The sequence below is a fragment of the Alligator sinensis genome, unplaced genomic scaffold (assembly GCF_000455745.1).
Source record: "Alligator sinensis unplaced genomic scaffold, ASM45574v1 scaffold753_1, whole genome shotgun sequence".
NCBI classification, from domain to species: domain Eukaryota; kingdom Metazoa; phylum Chordata; order Crocodylia; family Alligatoridae; genus Alligator; species Alligator sinensis.
Genome location: NW_005842625.1, coordinates 823,937 through 841,303, shown reverse-complemented (window position 1 = coordinate 841,303; position 17,367 = coordinate 823,937). Strand labels below are relative to the sequence as shown.

At 46.7% G+C, this 17,367-nt stretch overlaps 1 protein-coding gene across 1 annotated transcript in view; it reads left to right on the top strand.

Moving 5' to 3' along the window:
* Nucleotides 1-527: 527 nt before the first annotated feature.
* Nucleotides 528-17,367, top strand: part of CAPN2 (calpain 2) — a 53,732-nt gene continuing 36,892 nt past the window's right edge. Inside the window, exons 1-2 of the mRNA XM_006033376.3 lie at nt 528-889; nt 4,180-4,249. Of these exons, the coding sequence (XP_006033438.1) occupies nt 653-889; nt 4,180-4,249 (307 nt within the window). The 5' untranslated portion in view covers nt 528-652. The remainder of the gene's footprint in view (nt 890-4,179; nt 4,250-17,367) is intronic.

Genomic DNA, 17,367 nt, shown 5'->3' with positions numbered 1-17,367 from the left:
CTGCTGACAACTTCATGCCATTGTTCATGAATACGTGATGCACCATAGGGGATTTGAGCTGCTGAGGACTTCAGAATAAGTTTCTCTAGCAGTCAAAGCGTGCCTCGCAGTGGCTAAATCTGTTGTCCCCCCCTCTGACAAGCTGGCACACAGGGACAAATTAAGAGCCTATCCCTGCTCTTCCTGACAACTAAGTCAAATGGCAGAGGTCCATGCTATGGAGCGAAAATACCCCAGGATCTGTTCCACAGAGTGGGGATTATTATATTGGCTCGTGTAAGCTCCCTCTTTAAGGGAATGAACCTTTCTAAACCAGACAAGCTGCTTAAGAGGCTATGGTTGGGAGCGTCCCAAAGAGGAGGATTCTGCCTTGCAAGATACACTGCTGGAAACAATAGACTCATCCGGGCACCCTGCCACTGACTCAAATCACAAGAGGGGCACCAGGAAGAAGCTGCATCTTTAAGGACTAGCCACGCCTGCTTTCACTGTTGGGTTTTTTTTGTTTCTCTCCGATGAATCACTCCCTGGTCTGGCTCCACACACTGCTGCTGCTGTTTGCTTTAGGTCTCAGATGTCCCTCTGCTGAGCAGCAGGAAGGCTCGCATTTTTATGTTACCCGCAGAAGCGGCAGCAGCAGGAGAAGGCAAACATGTCTGGTATTGCAGCTAAATTAGCCAAGGACAGAGAAACAGCAAGGGGCTTAGGCTCCAATGAAAAAGCCATTAAATACCTCAATCAGGACTTTGAGACACTGAGGAAGGAGTGCCTTGAGGCTGGGAAACTCTTCCAAGATCCATCCTTCCCTGCAGCTGCCTCCTCTCTCGGGTACAAAGAACTGGGACCAAATTCATACAAAACTCAGGGCATCGTATGGAAGAGACCAACGGTAGGATAATGGGCCCTGTGGGGTGGGAGAAAGGGAGATCAAAGGTGAACACCAAGTGATACAGTTACTGTATGTGCTTGCTTGGCTGAAAAGGGGGAGGTTGCAGTGATCACAGTGGGACTTGCTGTGGGTGGAGAAGTCAGGTATAATGGACCAAATTGGGCAGGACTGTGTGGAAATAACTCAATGCATTGGAGAATCCAACCTGAGTCTTCAATCTTGTCCCTCTCTCTAGTGATGGGCCACACCCAAACCAACCTCTGGCATAGAACTACCCCAGGCTTGGGTCTGGATCTACATTTATTATCTTGGGTCCATTTTTAGCAGGATAAATACTAAATCAAACCTGACTGAGTGATAGAAAATGTTGCCCTGAAATAGTGGCTGAGAGTTCCCTTGTCTTGAAGGGCCCCCAGATAAATAGCAGTACTTGATTGTGTGCCATGTGCAGCTATCGCTGGAGGAGAAATACAACTTCTCTAAGCTGCGGCACGCCACTGTGAAAACCTAGCTATTGATTGCGAATGTTTCCAAGAAAGTACAGTACTGACTTCTGCAGTAGGAATGTGCTGCCAGAGGACCCAGGGAGGCACTTGAGAGGCGTGTGGTGCTGTCACACAGCCAGGACTTGAGCCTGGAGATGTAGGAAATTAGAAACTCCATGATGTATAGAAACAGGCTAATCTCAGACGCCTCAGAGGTTTTGTTCAGATTTCTCCAATGCTCTTTGTTATAGAAACCTAGTTGGAAAGTTGGTAGGAAATTTGGGACTCTTAGGACTTAAATACTGAGGCACAAAAATGAAAATGAAGATTCAGTGGATTTTTTCGAATTGTAGCAAGATTCAGTTCAGTCTGAGCGAGCACCTAATTTACTTCTGAAGGAGATTTAAGTCAGAGCAATTGCTGAAGTCAGTGGAGCTACATGGGTAAAATTGATGCGAGTGGAGAATCACTCACAAACTTCTTATTTTAGTCGACTGCTTTGCTCATCCTGAGCTCAATACAAGTAAACATTTTTTTTCCCTGTAAACTGGAAGCCAGTAGTTGAAGCCAGCCAGTTATGTTTATTTTCAGTGCAAGTATTCCAGGAAGTGAAAGGCATGTAAGAAGAACCACATTCATTTTCCTCTGTGCGCCCTCAGTGCTTTCCTATATATATAGCGCTGCATGTGCACACACATCTAGTGCAGGGACTTATACTCTTCTAGTGCCAGCCGGCTGTTTTGGGATGTGAGTCGATCCATTTGTCCACATTTCCTTCTTGACTATAATTTGTTTGGATACAGCTGGTGTAAGTAGGTATGAATCTGTGCCCAGCTCTTGCAAATTATCCCCACCCTGAGCACCAAGCTCTGCACTCCCATAGGTCTCTTGTAAAATATACCTGTCAGGTTTTAGAAGTGTTGCAACGGGCTTTGCCCTTCTCAGAACTTGTACTTTTCCTGTGCCCTGAGCACTCGGGGTTGCTTGTGCCACCCTCCATTTTCTAAGTCACCATGATTTCAATTCAGTTTTCCCAGTCACACTGCCTTCTCCAGCCCAACTTTTGAGCTATGCTTCCCTCTGCTTTTACTAATGTAGAAAGGCAGCTGGGCAAACCCCCACCCCTTGCAAATCTTCCCGCAACAAAAAAACACCACAACCTAGTAGTACCCCATCCCGCCATGTTCAGCGCTCCTCCTTTGCATTTGAATAAAGCTGTGTACATTTGAATAAAGCTGTTCTAAGTGTCAGTCAGAATTCTGTGCCTTTGCAAAGGCCCTGATTTAGCCTTTGCATAATACATTTTAAACTCAAAAGAATTGCAAACAGGAAGGAATTTGGTCCAAAGACCATTGAAACAAGTCCAAGAACAAATGGACAAATCTTCAGAGGCAGGAGCCCGATAACTAGAAAATGCAGTCAAAAGGCACTTTTGTGACAGGGCTGGTAGCCTAGGGCATTGGCGAATTCTGTTTCTTCAGGAAGGAAAAGAATAAACTTCACCTGCTGTTTTGCCTTACAGCCTAAAATTCCCAGATAAACGTGTTTGCTTTGGTACAGGTCACAACCCATGCAGGCATTACATTTCTACCAGGAATATCTTAGCTGTCCTGGTAGAAACCATGAGCATATAGGCATTCATAGAGTTTCTCCCAAAACAAAAATGGTGTTTCCAGGAGAAAAAATAATCCATCTCCGATTCTGTAGAGGTCACTCCTGGGAGGATTTCTCCCAGGGAATGAAAGCCTATACACTTCACTGCCACCCGACTCCTTCAGGGACCAGGAGGGGCTGAGCAGTGAGGAAATACTTCCTACATCTAGACCAGGAAAGGCAAGGGAGCAGCTGGTGCCTGCCTCCTCCTAGTCCAAGGAGTAGTCAAGTAGTGGGGAAAGGCTCCCTGCTTGCCCTACACCAGGGTTATTGGGAGGGGAGGAACAGCTGCTGCTTTCTCCCTACCAGCTCTCTCTCACCAGGGTCCCGGTGTGAGGTGTGGGCATGGGACTTTGCCCCATTGCTCCAGTACCCCTGGGAGCAAGAGAACTGGAGCAGTCATTGCTCCCCATGCTTTCCCCAGACTGGGATCACCCTGGTCTAAGGAAGGTGAAGAGACAGGGGAGAGGGGATGGTTGCAGGCTAGATATCTGTACTGCTTCCTCTCCCGGAAACATTTCTAGCCATGAAAAATTTCCACCACTACAAATGAATGCCCATTCATTTCACAGTTATAATGCGTCACCTTAGAAAACTGCTTTCCTTAGCAAAGTAGGGAGTGCAAACATGGGGAGTGATTTGTGCAACGTACTACTAAGTCTCCATACCTGGTGATATAAACAGCCTGTTCCTTTCAAGCTTCCTCCAAATACCCATTAAGATACTAGAAGTGGTAACTCAGTTGTAAGTCATTCCAAAGTGCATAGAAGTCCCTTGCAATTAACTCCATTGGGGTCTTTCAGATGTGGTATTAAAAACCAAAGGGTAGGTTAATTTGTTCACACACGTGTCTATGTATATGGATTGATAGAGATTAGCAATCACATGGCACCTTTGGTGAAAACCTGTTGACATAATGGCCCTTCCCTATTGTGTGGTGTCAGTACCATTCTCTGTTCTTGATCTCCTTCATTTCTCTGATGTTGCCTTCATTTAGTGGTTTTGTTGTATTGTAATGGAAATCACCATAACACTTGGTGGCCACATATAGGGATACAGTAGGATTATCTGCAAGGAGAAAGATAATGAAAGCCCCCAGTGTAGGTACAAAGCCTGTCTATTTATCAAATGCTTTATTTATTTCACTTCTAGGAGCTGTGCTCTAATCCTCAGTTCATTGTTGGAGGTGCCACCCGCACAGATATCTGCCAGGGAGCCTTAGGTAAGACACATTATGTTCAGGTTTCAGTTGAGGCTACCGTAGATGACCAAGTACTGCATTGCACCATCTCATGTTGAATTCTTAAATTATTGTCTAATTCTCTCTTTCGCTGCCTATTCTCCTTTCCTTTTCCCATCTCTCTTCATATCACATCACTAAAGGTCCTATAAAAGATGCTCCAGACCATGAAAGCTGCTCCAGATGAGGACTGTGTCTTCCTTTTCTGTTGTACACAATACCACTGAATGAATTAACCTCTGCTAAATTTCTGTCACAGTTCTTGTAGTGGGCTCATCACTGTTGTGTCTGAACACCTTCCAGCAGTGCCTCAAGCAAGGTGAAGAACATCTGTCGCGTGTGGTTTTTTTCTCTCCTCTACTCCCCAGGTGGAATTATATGTGCAGTGGAGTGTTTTGGGTTTCTTAACCAGTGGGTTACTGTACAACTGGAAAAGAGTCATTTTGCTAAGCAGGCACAGTCCATAAAAACGAAGAAAAACGAGTTACAATAGCATATACAACATTGCTGAACAGGCCTTTGTTTAGATAAAAAATCAGATAAGGGGCTGTCTGTCCATTGCTTCTGACATGTTAGGGACTGGCTCATTCTAGTTGTGCCTGCCACAAGCCTTATACTACCTCAGCTCCTGCATGTTTCAGGAGTGAAGTGTCCAAGGTAAACTACAGAGGTAGATTAAGGTCTAGGGAGTGGCTATTTCAGGGAGGTGTAGTAGACTTGGAGTAAGAAATTTGAGTTTTGTATTCCAGCCACTTCAGGATGCCCCTAAGGCTGTTGAAACTGCTTTAGATCAGCCCCACAGAGGAGAGTTCTGGATTGGATGACAATGCAGGTTTGCACTTGTCAGTCTCAGAGATTTGTTTTTCTTTTGGGTTTCCCTGTTAACCTGTTTATTATCAACAAGGCGTATAATAGACTCCTTTCTCATTTTTCTTTGCCTTCTTGAGCACTGGCTCTCAACCTTTTTAGACTCAAAGTATCCCTTCTTAAAAAATTCCAACTCAGCTTTCACTTATTTTTTGACTATGGAAAATAATAGAGCAGTTCTTCTATTGCAAAGAACTCAGGAAACCCACAGCAGGTCAGAATGGTTTGGACACTATGGATCCCTGTTTGAAATCTCTGGGTGTGTCCTGAGGAGTGCACACGTGCAGTTTGTGGCACCTCAAACCCATTTGAGGCACCCCAATGTGCGTGCAGAGCACATGTACCTGTTTACCATGCTACTAATTAGCAGTGCAGCAGGTTTTTTTGACATCAGGAGATCCAAGTGTCAAAAAAACCACCACTAAAAAAGTGGCACAGAGCATGCAACAGCAGTGTGCACCACCAGACAGGGAGCCTGGCCAGCCAGAGCCATGCCAGGCTTTGAGTAGCTGGCTCAACACTGCTGCTACCCCAGGAGGCCCCCAGGACCTCAGGTAAGGCTGCTGGGGCCAGCAAAGGCACTGGTCCCAGCCTCCCCTACCCCACTCAGGGCAATTTGCCATGCAGGGCATGCATGTGCAGGGGCGTGCCCAGATACAAATAGCAGTGACACAAATACGTGCTGTTGCTATTTGTCCCATGGGAAATGCACACCCTTGTGCATGCACACTCATCAGGACACACCCTCTGGGTTTATCCTGTAGATAGCATGTAGGTTTTTGCAGGCCTAACAGTGCTAATATTGTGCAGCAGTCTGCAACACCCTTAAAAGGACCTCACAGCACCCCAGCATGCTGTATCGCCTTGGCTGAGAATCACTGCTCTAAAAGTAATGTTCAGGTTGAGTTGCAGGAGTTCTGAATTTTGCTTTTTTTTCAGAATTGATTGTTGTGGAGGCCGGTTCCCGATCTCAGGGGTGAGCCGGGCCCGTCTTTGTGCACATAGGCTGTGGCCAGCAGCCCAGGCACACGGGGCCGGAGAAGACCGCGGCGCGGTATGGTACGCTCGAGCTAGAATCAGTCATGGAGGCGTAATGGTTGATTGAAAAGATTATTTACTTACACCCAAGATGGTCGCAGTGTAGGCTGGTCAGCTTTCCAGGCACAGCTCCGCTTGAGTTCTCGGTGGAGGACTCTGATAGACTTGGTTCCTGACCCCGGAGTGGTTTAAGCTCCGCGGGTTTAACAATTCTCTCTCACAGAGCAGCTGAATCTCCGTGGGTTTCACTCGGTTCCCAGGTCCCCTGGAGCTGTTAAGACTCCGTGGGTTCGACAATTGGGTCCATAGGATAGGGATACGTCTAGGATTGCGGTCGGCGACGGGGAGAGGCTAGAGGTTATGTGCCTCGGAGTTGTTAAGGCTCCGAGGGTTCGGAAATTAGGTCCCCCAGAGTTGTTGAAGCGCCATGGGTTCGACAAATTAAACCTCTGTTGCCCTCTTAAGGAAAAAGCTGGGTTCGAAGGGATCAGCAGCGCTTAGAGATCCTCACACTCCTTTCCCGAACTCCACGTGCTTTCTCTCTCTCCGACTTGGGCGGAAACTACCCAAGCCTTTTGTACGGCTAACAAGCCAATAGCCAGCCGCCATGTGTGCCTATATTAAGATTGGCCAATAATGTGGCGGAAATCTTAATACAAATGGCGGGAACTTCCTTGTACCGTGCATCACCATAATGCAAAAGAAATGCACAATGCAAAGAAGGCTACAAAACTGGTGGGAAAAACTCCTGCACGCGGGTTCTTAATTGCAACAGAACGCTTCACCATGCAAAAGAGCTGCAATTTAGCGGGAACACAATTTAGCGATGCTGAAGCATACACAAACAAGAGAATCACAACTTTGGGTTGTGACAATTGTTAACCCCATCAACTGCTTGTACACATTCTCATTGTTCTAATAGTCATTTGCAGTGCCAAACAGTAAAGGTGAGCAAATTCATCCTAGTTAGACATTGGTGTATGTGTTGAGCCATTTGTTCAGGTCATGGCCTCAAGCCTCAATGATGATAATTTGTGTTAGAAAATACCAGAACACTTTAAAGTGTCCCAGGCAGAATCATGGTGGAGACAATCAAATGCTGTTCTGAAATCTCTGAAGTTTATGATGTGGGGGTTTTTTTGTCATAGAAATGTGTAGAAATGTTGGTTACTTTGTGGCAAATCTGTGACTACCCAGGGCTTCACAGTTTTAAGCTGCACATCACTGCTATCCAGAATGTCATAAAGTGTAGTAGTGATGGAGCTGAACTCAGGTTAAAAATGCAGCATTACCGCTTGAACTGAAGAAGCCTCTCCCTTATGTATTCACAGTATGGCACAAATAGTCAAACAATTCTAAATCTATCTAAACCAGTTGTACAATTTATTAGATATTTAAAACCACCAACTATGGGTTGGTTAGTCCTCTCCTCTCCAGAAGAGAGGGTTGTTTTTTTAATTGAAACATTCTTACAGCTGTGATGATGATTGTATTTAGATTAGCAATATCAGCTCTGGTATTTGCTAAGAACCCCATCAAATGGGATGTAGTGACTCATGACAGAAGAGAGGAAACAGCAGCTATTGCATAGAGGAAGCTTATTCACTCTGTACGCTTTTTCATTTTTTCTCAAGAAAAAGTCACCATGGTATCACAACATGGAACATATACAATATGCTATCTTTCATTTGTGCTTAGGTACACACATCTCCTCCCTAGAAAAATGCTTGAAAGAACAAGAAGTGGTAGGGTGAATTTGCAGAATTAGATGCACAGTGTTTATGTGCTCAGGTTACTGAGCTGTGAGGAACCCATCCATTTCCCCTTCCTGACCCAATCTAATATGCATTACAGCACACACGTATTATGTGCACAGGTGAGTGTTCCTGTCAAGTGCTTCTGATGGGAGAGGGATATATCATTGGATGTCACAATCCATTTCAGCCACTGCAACCCTCATACGTTGGACTGTATACCCTGACAGCGGTTACAAGCCTGCGGCTATCTTTAGTTGATCAGCTGCATCCTGAACTCTTGATTAGGGCTTTTTTTAGCCCTAACATGTACGTAGACTTTGAAATTATTCCATTTGATGCCCTGCACCCCACATAGCTGTTTTTCTATCTGCCTGCTACATTCAGCAGTACACTTGCCTGGTGCAGATACTAAGATGAGGAAGAAATCGAATGCTAAGTGCATTAGGATTCGAAGATGCCATAAACAAGTTTGAGCAGCCTGCCAGTAACTTCAGTGTCCTTGGAGAGTTCACTCAGGATCATCATTTACAGCAACAATACGGGCCATTTTGTGACTGCTTTGCTTGAATCAAGATCTGAAGGTTCACAGGAGGATTTTTCATTAGAATTAATTTGTGGGGATGGGTCTATGTAGAGGGTCCAGTGGCCCAAGAATATTGCATGCCGGGTACAGAGGTGCAGTGGCCAGTGTTCCAGTCCGGAGGCTGGAAGCGTGACCTATAGCAGAGCTATATCACAACCTCCTGAATCCCCACACTTTGCAGGGGGAGCCCTTGTCATAAATCAGTGCAGTCCCAGTCACTGCTTCAATTCACAGCTGGCTTGCAGAGTTGCCTATGAGCCGCTCCAAAGCACAGAATAGCTGGAGAACAAAACCCTGAGGGTTTTCCTGGGCCATCCCCTTCTGCAGCCCCTGTGTCAGGAGCTGCATGGAGCATGGTGTAGGGCTGAGTGCATCATGGCATGCATGAGTCCAGGGGAATTCCCCACAGAGGGCCAGCATGATTCTGCCAGAGCATGAGAGAAACTTAAAGCAGCTCTAGCAGAGTCCAGAATTTGGGCCTTGTCTTGTAAGAAGAAATACTTTGGGGATATTCAGATTCAATACATTATGAACAACTGAGTCTTTGCTAACAGGGATCTTGCCTCACGTTCTTCTTTAACATTCTGCCAACAATCTTCTGTACACAGATATGGTTTCTCACAAACGTGCAGAATTGCAAGTGGATCTGATGCTAACATTGCACTGACACTTGTTAAACTCATGGGCAAAAGGTCTCTATCCTTATCCCATGTGGACAGAAGGAAGATATTGCAAATGGGATTGCCCAAATAGGCTTCTCGGGATTTCCCAGCACAGTGTGAAAAGCAAATTGTTAGAATTACTTTTTTTTCTAGCCAAAACCAACTGCAGCAGCTTATTGTGGTTTCCTTTAAAACAAGTGATTAATACAGACACACACACACACACTTCCACTAAATCCCTGCAAATAACTCATGGGGAAGTTCTGCTTCCTGAGTGCTTTATATTCAGTGTGAGAGGAGTGTATTGTAGGACAGATCACAGTAAGCCAAACCCTGACAACTATTGGTTGATCATCTCAAGGCAGGTATTTTGTATATTCAGAATTATAGGCTAAGTAGATGAGTCAAGAGGTGTATAAAAAGCAGGCAAGGAGAACAGTTCTGGGCACTGCACTTCAATAAGGACATGGAAAAACTTGAGAGGGTCCAAAGAAGAGCCTCCCATATGATCAGTGACTTGCAAGGCAAGCCATATGAGGAAAGGCTGGGGGACCTGGGCCTCTAGCCTAAAGAAGAGAAGGTTGAGAGGGGACTTGATAGCGGCTTGCCGCTATATCAGGGGAGTACATCAGGAGCTTGGTGAACAACTGTTCACTGGGGCACCCCTGGGGAAGACCAGGACCAATGGATACAAACTCCTGGAAGGCCACTTCAGGCTTAATACCAGGAAAAACTGCTTCACAGTCAGGGTGTCCAGACTGTGGAATAAACTCCCTCCAGAGGTGGTGCAGACAGCTACCCTGGTGGTTTCCAAGAGGAGACTGGACAGTCACTCGCTGGGGTCACTTGACCCCAGTTGTCTTCCTGCCTAGAGCAGGGTGGGGCTAGACCTGATGATCTGCGAGGTCCCTTCCAGCCCCTAACAATCTATGAATCTATGATGCGTGTGAAGGAAAGATGATGAAAAAAGAACCACTTGCTAGTGTGTTTCTAACAGTGAACGCCTTGCACTGGCATGAATGGACCTGGACCACAAGGAGGACACACTTTCCCAGATGACCAGGGCATCATCCAGAAACGTGTGTTCTGCTGGCTGTACCATGAAGTTAAGTGAATGCTAGTGGGATTATAATAGGATTTCTGCAGCCCTAGAAGTGTGTCAGGTGGTCCAAGTTCATCCCACACAGTACCTGTCAGCTTGGCACTCCCCATGATCTCTTGGGACATTCTCTATCCTGGTGTTTTCAACCAGGGTTCCTTGAGATTCTCTCAAGGGTTCTGCAGAGGTAGGTGTGCACACCCAGAGATTTCAAATAGGAATCCATTGTGTTAAAACTAGTTCAACCTGGTGCGGTCTTTCTGAGTTCTTTGCAACAGATGAATTGGTGTATTATTTTTGTAGTCAAAAAACAAGCAAGCTGGCATTTTTCGAGGGGTGCCCTAAGTTTAATGAGGAGTACCTTGAGGCTAAAAAGGTTGACAGCCACTGCTCTGTCTAAACCCTTGCACAAGATGATACACTCTTGATGCCAAGGTTATGCAGCAGTGTCCCTGGTAAGTGCTTCCTGTTACACCGTTAAATCTTTAGACTCCATTACCAGCTTCTTTACTTATACGAGCTCTAAATTACATGCCCAGATTTCCAGTGACTGGAATGGTTGTACCTGGCCAGGGACAGTCTCTGCCCAAGGAGGTTCCAGTACTTGGCCTTCCATTCATAAAAAGGCTCTGTACTTCTTCCTGCTGCTTGTGCTGAGATGGATGTGAACCTTAGAGAGGGGAACAGGGAGAGTGCTGTCTCCCTGGATTACACCCACTGGACTTTTAAGAAGCCCACATCAAAAGGGTCCACAAATTTGGATTCTGCATGCAGTCTGGCACCAAAACCACAGAGGAAGCCAGTATAAATTTCGGCAGACAGACTCTGCAGTGTCTCCTCTGCAGCTTACTTGGAAGGCAGCTCCTAGAGCAACCTGGGGGTTGTAGGTGGGAAGGCTCCGGGGGTTGGGAGGGGTGGTAAAACCCCTCATTTTTCTTGTGGGACTGCAGAGGAGGGTCAAACCAAAGGCACTGCCAGCTGGAATTTGAACCATGAATTCCCCTTTTTGACCTCTCCCACCGGGGGGAGAATTTGATGCCAAATTCAGTCTGTCAGGCAAGGAGGTACTGCTCAGCAGGTAGACAAGGTGATAGGTCAACTGCACTTTGGTCACTTTGTACTGCTTTCTTGTGGAGTACAAGGAGGAACAATAGCATTTCACAGCAGTGTCATGAGACTTCAGTTTATGAGCCTAGAGGCTCTGCTGAAATAAATCAGCTGGGCTCAACAATACCAGGATCTGGCCCATTTACATTCATTAAAGCACTGTGAAGCTCCTGAATGCAAGGCTGTGCTGAATTCTGGAGTAGTGCTGTGAGAGTGAGGCTGCTGCATTCAAATTTGGGTCATATTGCAGGTTGAGCAATTGAGAGGGAAAATATGCCTTTGGACTGAAGTAGCCACAAGCCAGGGATACAGAATCTGCCTTGAACTGTCTCAGCCCAGGTCAGCTGCACACAAAGGTGCCTACAGCAGCTCTGCCTCAGCTCTTCGTTTTGCAGCCAGGGAGCCAGATGGTTTTATGCCCTTCGCCATCAGATGGACCTTACAAATTCTGTTTCTACTTGGGCAAAGTATTCTGATCACAAGCACGTGTCTGTCACTTGTGAACTAGGAGTCCATCTACACAGCAAAGTCACGGTGCAGTTGCCATGTGGGTAGGTACACCTGTGGTAGCATTGGCCTAGGTAGCCTTATAGCAGTGGTCCTGTGGTAGCCCAGACTTCAGTGCAGGTATACAAGTCTTGTGGCTAACCCACCCTGACATCAGTGCTGCAGCACCCTTACTGCTGTTGTTACCTGAACTATCCAGGTAAATCCAGCATGGGTAGACTTTCATTCTGCTCTGTCAACATGCCCTAAGTCCTGATAGAAGGCCTCCGATTGATGGGCTCTGGGGGTGGAAACCTCTGCAAAACTGGTGCAGCTTCCACATGCAACCCTTTTGACAAACCTTGGTGGGCATTAGGGTATCCCTGATCCATTTGGGTTTGGACCTCCCTGCTAATGTGGCTGATCCTGGTAAATATAAAACAGTAGGTTTAGGTGATTTGGACATGAAGCAATTGTCTGGCTGTCACACAATGACTTCTGGTTGCTTGCACAACACATGAGACTTGTACTGGATGTTTGGAGGAGAAAGGCTCTGAATTCCATTGCCAAAGCTGGGATGTTTTCACTGTCTAGATGCTGCACTTGATGTACAACTCTGCATTGCCGTGCAGGTGACCTCGCTAGGTATGAGGACATGATGGGTCCAAAGCCCTACAGGAAGGAAAGGAAATTCAGACTTTTTCTTTAAAAAATATTCAGGGGAGGCAATGACATCTCTTTTAGGAGGGGATATTGGAAGGGGGTTACTCCCTACCATGTCCCCAAACAGTGTGTGTCTGGGGGTCGGGCAGAGACAGACAAGTAATGTTGGCGGTGGAGAGCGCTCTGCTGGTTTCAGTCTGTGTAGGGCAGCTCAGCTGTAATGAACCACCCACTCCGGAGACAAAAGTTCACCCCCACCAGTTATTCTCCTGCTCACTACCTTCGCCCCCATTCTCATGACTGGTAAGAAACTCTTTCACTGTGTGTTTGTATAATAAAAGGGATGATAGGCTGAAGTATCAGTGTAGCTGCCAATTGCCCCCTGGATTTTAGGGAGAGGTCTTCATATCCTTAAATCCTGTCTTTTCCCTCAGCCCATTTTCTCTTTGGACCAATAATATTTTAATTCAATACTGTCACTTTTGGAGCTTTCATAGAAAAGAGTGAGCCAGGGCCCCCACACACTCCCAATCGGACGGGTAAGAAAGCAAGCCTTGTGCAAAAACCAGTATCCTCCATGTAGAAAGAATCTCTGGGGACGCGTTTCCAATTGTGTGTTTCCAGGCACATGACAGTGTTTGCTTGGGGATTTCTGGGTAGAAAAACTGAAGGAGAAACAACAGCTGTTCTGTGCAGGTCAGCTGTGTGGGGGATGGTGTGGGGCTGATCTGATCCCTGGCTGCAGTGCTGCACTCGTTGGCCTAAAGGGCTTGTTAAAAGGAGCCGTGCAGCTTTCCCCTCCACAGATAGGATTTTTCTCAGTAAGTGCCAAGTGCCCCATATTATAGGGACAGAAGGTAAGTGCCAAGTGCCCCCATATTATAGGGACAGTAACAAACAGCAGTTTAGCCTGTTAAAAAATGTACTTCAGACTTCCACTAACTTTTGGCCACTTCCTTTGACCTGTTCCATAACTCTGTGACATTCCAGAAGGCCTCTGTGGTTCTTGGGGCTACAATACTTTTATGATTTGCTATGTACTCTCCCACTAATAGATTTCATAGATTTCATAGACATCAGGGCTGGAAGGGACCTCGGAAGATCATCGAGTCCAGCCCCCGGCCCCAGGGCCAAGAAGTCAGCTGGGGTCAAAGGGTCCCAACAAGATAAGCGTCCAGACGCTTCTTAAAGGAGTCCAGAGTAGGTGCTTGTACCACCTCTGGAGGGAGCCTATTCCAGGCCTTGGGAACAGTTAAAGAAGTTTTTCCTTATGTCCAACCTAAAACAGTCTTGGAGGAGTTTGTGACCGTTGGTCCTTGTCGTCCCTTGGGGGCACTCTGGCGAACAGGTGTTCCCCCAGATCCTGATGCACGCCCCTTACGTACTTATAGGCTGCCACCAGGTCACCTCTGAGCCTGCACTTTTCCAGGCTGAAGAGTCCCATAGCTCTCAGCCTCTCTTTGTAAGTCCTATCCTCTTGTCCTCTGATCTAAGGGGTCTCCAAGGGCAGGTGCCATTTTGTGAAGGGAGCAGATGTAGCATGCTGCAGAGGAGACGAGTGCTTTGTGCTCTCTCATGGGAAATTATTGTTCATTGTTGCTTAATCTGGAGTAAGTGTCATGCATACTAGGAGTGTAGAAAATCCCAGATGCCGGAGATGCTCCCTAGCAACTATGCTGGCTCCACAGTTAAAGTGGCCTGTTTGTAAATGGCTTTTGGGAAGCTTTATTAGCATTTCAACCCCTTTCAGACTGGAAGTAGGTAAAGGAACTGGGTCCTGAGTCTGCAGAAGAATCTGAAAATTTTCATCCCTGTCTTGAGAGGCAGTGAGGAGCCTGGGACAAGTCTAGCCATGGTGAGATGTCACCAGGGAGAAATTGCATGAGAGGTAACAGGGAAACTACAAGGTCCCTGCATTCTTCATAAGGAAGCTCTTTGTGCTACAAAAGTTCATCGGAAGGTAGCACTCAAGGTGGGTCAAAGTTAAAAAGACACAGCCACTCAGCCTTTGACTGCAGTGGAGGCAGGCAGCTGGCCATCGGACTGCCCTATCTGGCATTGACTGACTCAATACTGTAACTGGCTCCTCTCATCGTGAGCCATGGACACCACAGTCATCTTGTCCTCCACACCTAAGGGCGCATCTACATGTGCAGTTAATGAGAAGCAATAAACTTCAGTGCATATTGTGCTGGAGTTTATTGCTCTTGGGCATGTTGTTTAAACGTGCACATGGGACCACAGCATGTTGAGCTGGGTCAGAGTAGCCCAGGCTGGTAGGGAAACCTGGAGGTCAGCCTGCCAGCTCAGGGCTGCTCCTCCCCAGCTCAACGTGCTGCAGATGGGCTGGCTGGGGCACCAGGGATCTTCAGTGTGGGGCTAGCCAGCAGGCAGCCCCCCCCACACTGGAGCACTCTCATGCCCCAGCCAGGCACGTCAGTGTCTACACATGCACTGCTGTGGAGTAAAGAACTCCACAGCAATAAGGTATTTGTATTTACAGTTGCTTCAGAGTTTATTAGTTTACTCCTGCCTAATAGCATTGCACATGTAGATACTGAGACATTTACTTTGGTGTTAATTAGTTAACTCCACAGTAAACATCTTGTGTAGACATGCTCCTAGTTTGCAGGCCTCCTGCTAACCTCTGGGTGCAGAGCAGGACCACAAGTGCTACATATTCAGAGACGTAGAAATTAAAGCACACAAGTTAAGGGACTTGCCCAAGGTCCTAAAGCAAGGCAGTGGCAGAGCTGTCAATGGAAACTAGGAGTCCTGAGAGAGAGTTTCTTTCTCTGATTACCTGATCCTTCCCTCAAAGATTGAAGGAAGAAACAAAAGTGAGTATGAGAGGGGCAGTCAAAGGAGAAGATGGGGTGTTTTCTTAAGCCCTGGAGCAGTATTTCCTCTTGGGTGGTGCAGGATCACCAGGCTCTTTATTGTTCTTACCACCACATTAACAAACTGCTTAAAAGGTTTGTCACAGCACAGAGAGGTGAATTCTCCCTGGTCAAATCGGTGGTTTGTTTGCTAACATACCTTCAAAACAGGATGTAGTACTTGTTTCGATGCCGTCCTCTCCCTTGCCTCAGCCAGCAGGTGTGTGGCTCATCTGGATTGGAAAAGTACCATGTTGCTTGTTAGGCCCCAGTGTCCAAACACAGCATACTCTGGCTTGGTCCCAGAAAGAACGACCAGGAGTGTGACACTCAGAAACAGTGGCGGCTCTCAGTTCTTGGGTCTCAGTGGCTGGAGTGTTGGCAGGAGCAAGAAGGCTTCAGTGAATTTTCAGAGGCAAATAAGGACTTTGTGATCAAAGGACTTCGTTCATCAATGTTTTTTAGGAGACTGCTGCTAATTGGAGTCATGCGAAAGTCAGTTCTGCAAGCTGATTTATACAGGAGCACAACAGTAGTCATTTATGAACCAGAGAGGAGGGAGAAAAACACATGTTTTTCTGTTTTCTGTTTGCCCATGCAGTGAGACATGCATACTTACAGATTCTGCTTGTGTCTATCGCTGCCACCCTTTGGTTTACCCTATGTTGTTCCCTAACCTGAGTGTAGATGAACAATGAACAGCAAGTTTTCCTTAAAATGCCTTTATATAGTTGGTCAGTACTGCCTGGAAAGCATCCTCTTTTTGGTACAACTATTGAAATAGGTTTCATTCCTCACTAAATACATGGGAGGGTCCAACTAAATGGTGCTCTTGTACCTAGCACCCAGAGCTTAAATGCTGCCCTCAACTGGTAAATGCAGCACAGCAGCCTGGAACTGAATGGGCCAAGCTGTCTGAATTACTCTTCTACCCCAAAAAGTGATGTCTCTAGATCAGATTTGAGACACACCTGCAGAATCTTCCAGTGCTGCTACCTGTGCTGTGGTTCACCAGAGCTGGCCATCGAGCACCTTTCACCAACATCAGTTCATAGAATCATGGAAAATGAGGGTTGGAAGGGACCTCAGGAGGTCATCTAGTCCAACGCCCTGCTGAAAGCAGGACCATCCCCAACTAGATCATTCCAGCCATGGCTTTGTCTAGCCAGGTCTTAATGTTGCTCTTACTTGGTTGTAGAGGCTGCTGGTGTGTATCCCTGCTGCAGCCTCACTTCAGGGATGAGTGAAGTGATCCCACAGCAGAAAGGTTGTACTTTTCTGTAAAGTGTATTGAATTCTGTGCCATGTATGGATGCAAGGGGCTGTGCCTGTTAGCTATTACTTAGTGTTGCACCATAGCAACACTTCTGTTTAAACTACACAGCAAAATTTTCATCCCGTCCTAGGCCTTGACTTGGTTGCTTGTATGTGATTACCTGGTGATTAGCCTCAGTGATCTGCTCAGGCAAAGCATAGGATGAAGCAGGGGTGCAATCTCTTTGGTGGATCAAATTCTTACTTGACCTTTAAATCTCAAATAGATATTCTTTCACAGGACAGAAACTAAAGCAGGGGCGGGCAAAATACGGCCTGTGGGCTGGATTCGACCCACAGAGCCATTCTATTCAGCCTGCGGGCCCCTAAAAATTTAGAAATTTTATATTTATCTGCTCCTGGCTACCTGTCAAGGATGACAGGAACCAGGGGAAGTAGGACACAGGGGGAGCCAGCAGCAGGACCCAGCAGCCCAGCCCCACCCCACCCCCCAGCCATTTCCCTGGTTTTGTGTGAGCACCACGTGGCTCCTGGCTGCATCACTGGACTGTGGGAACACAGGCCCTGTGCTGGTACCCCAGGGTCAGGAACAGGAGGGAAGGAGAGACCGTGTGTATGTATTCATAGGGTGAGTCCCACATGTACACGTCACTATGCACATGCACCCACACCCCCCTTACCCTT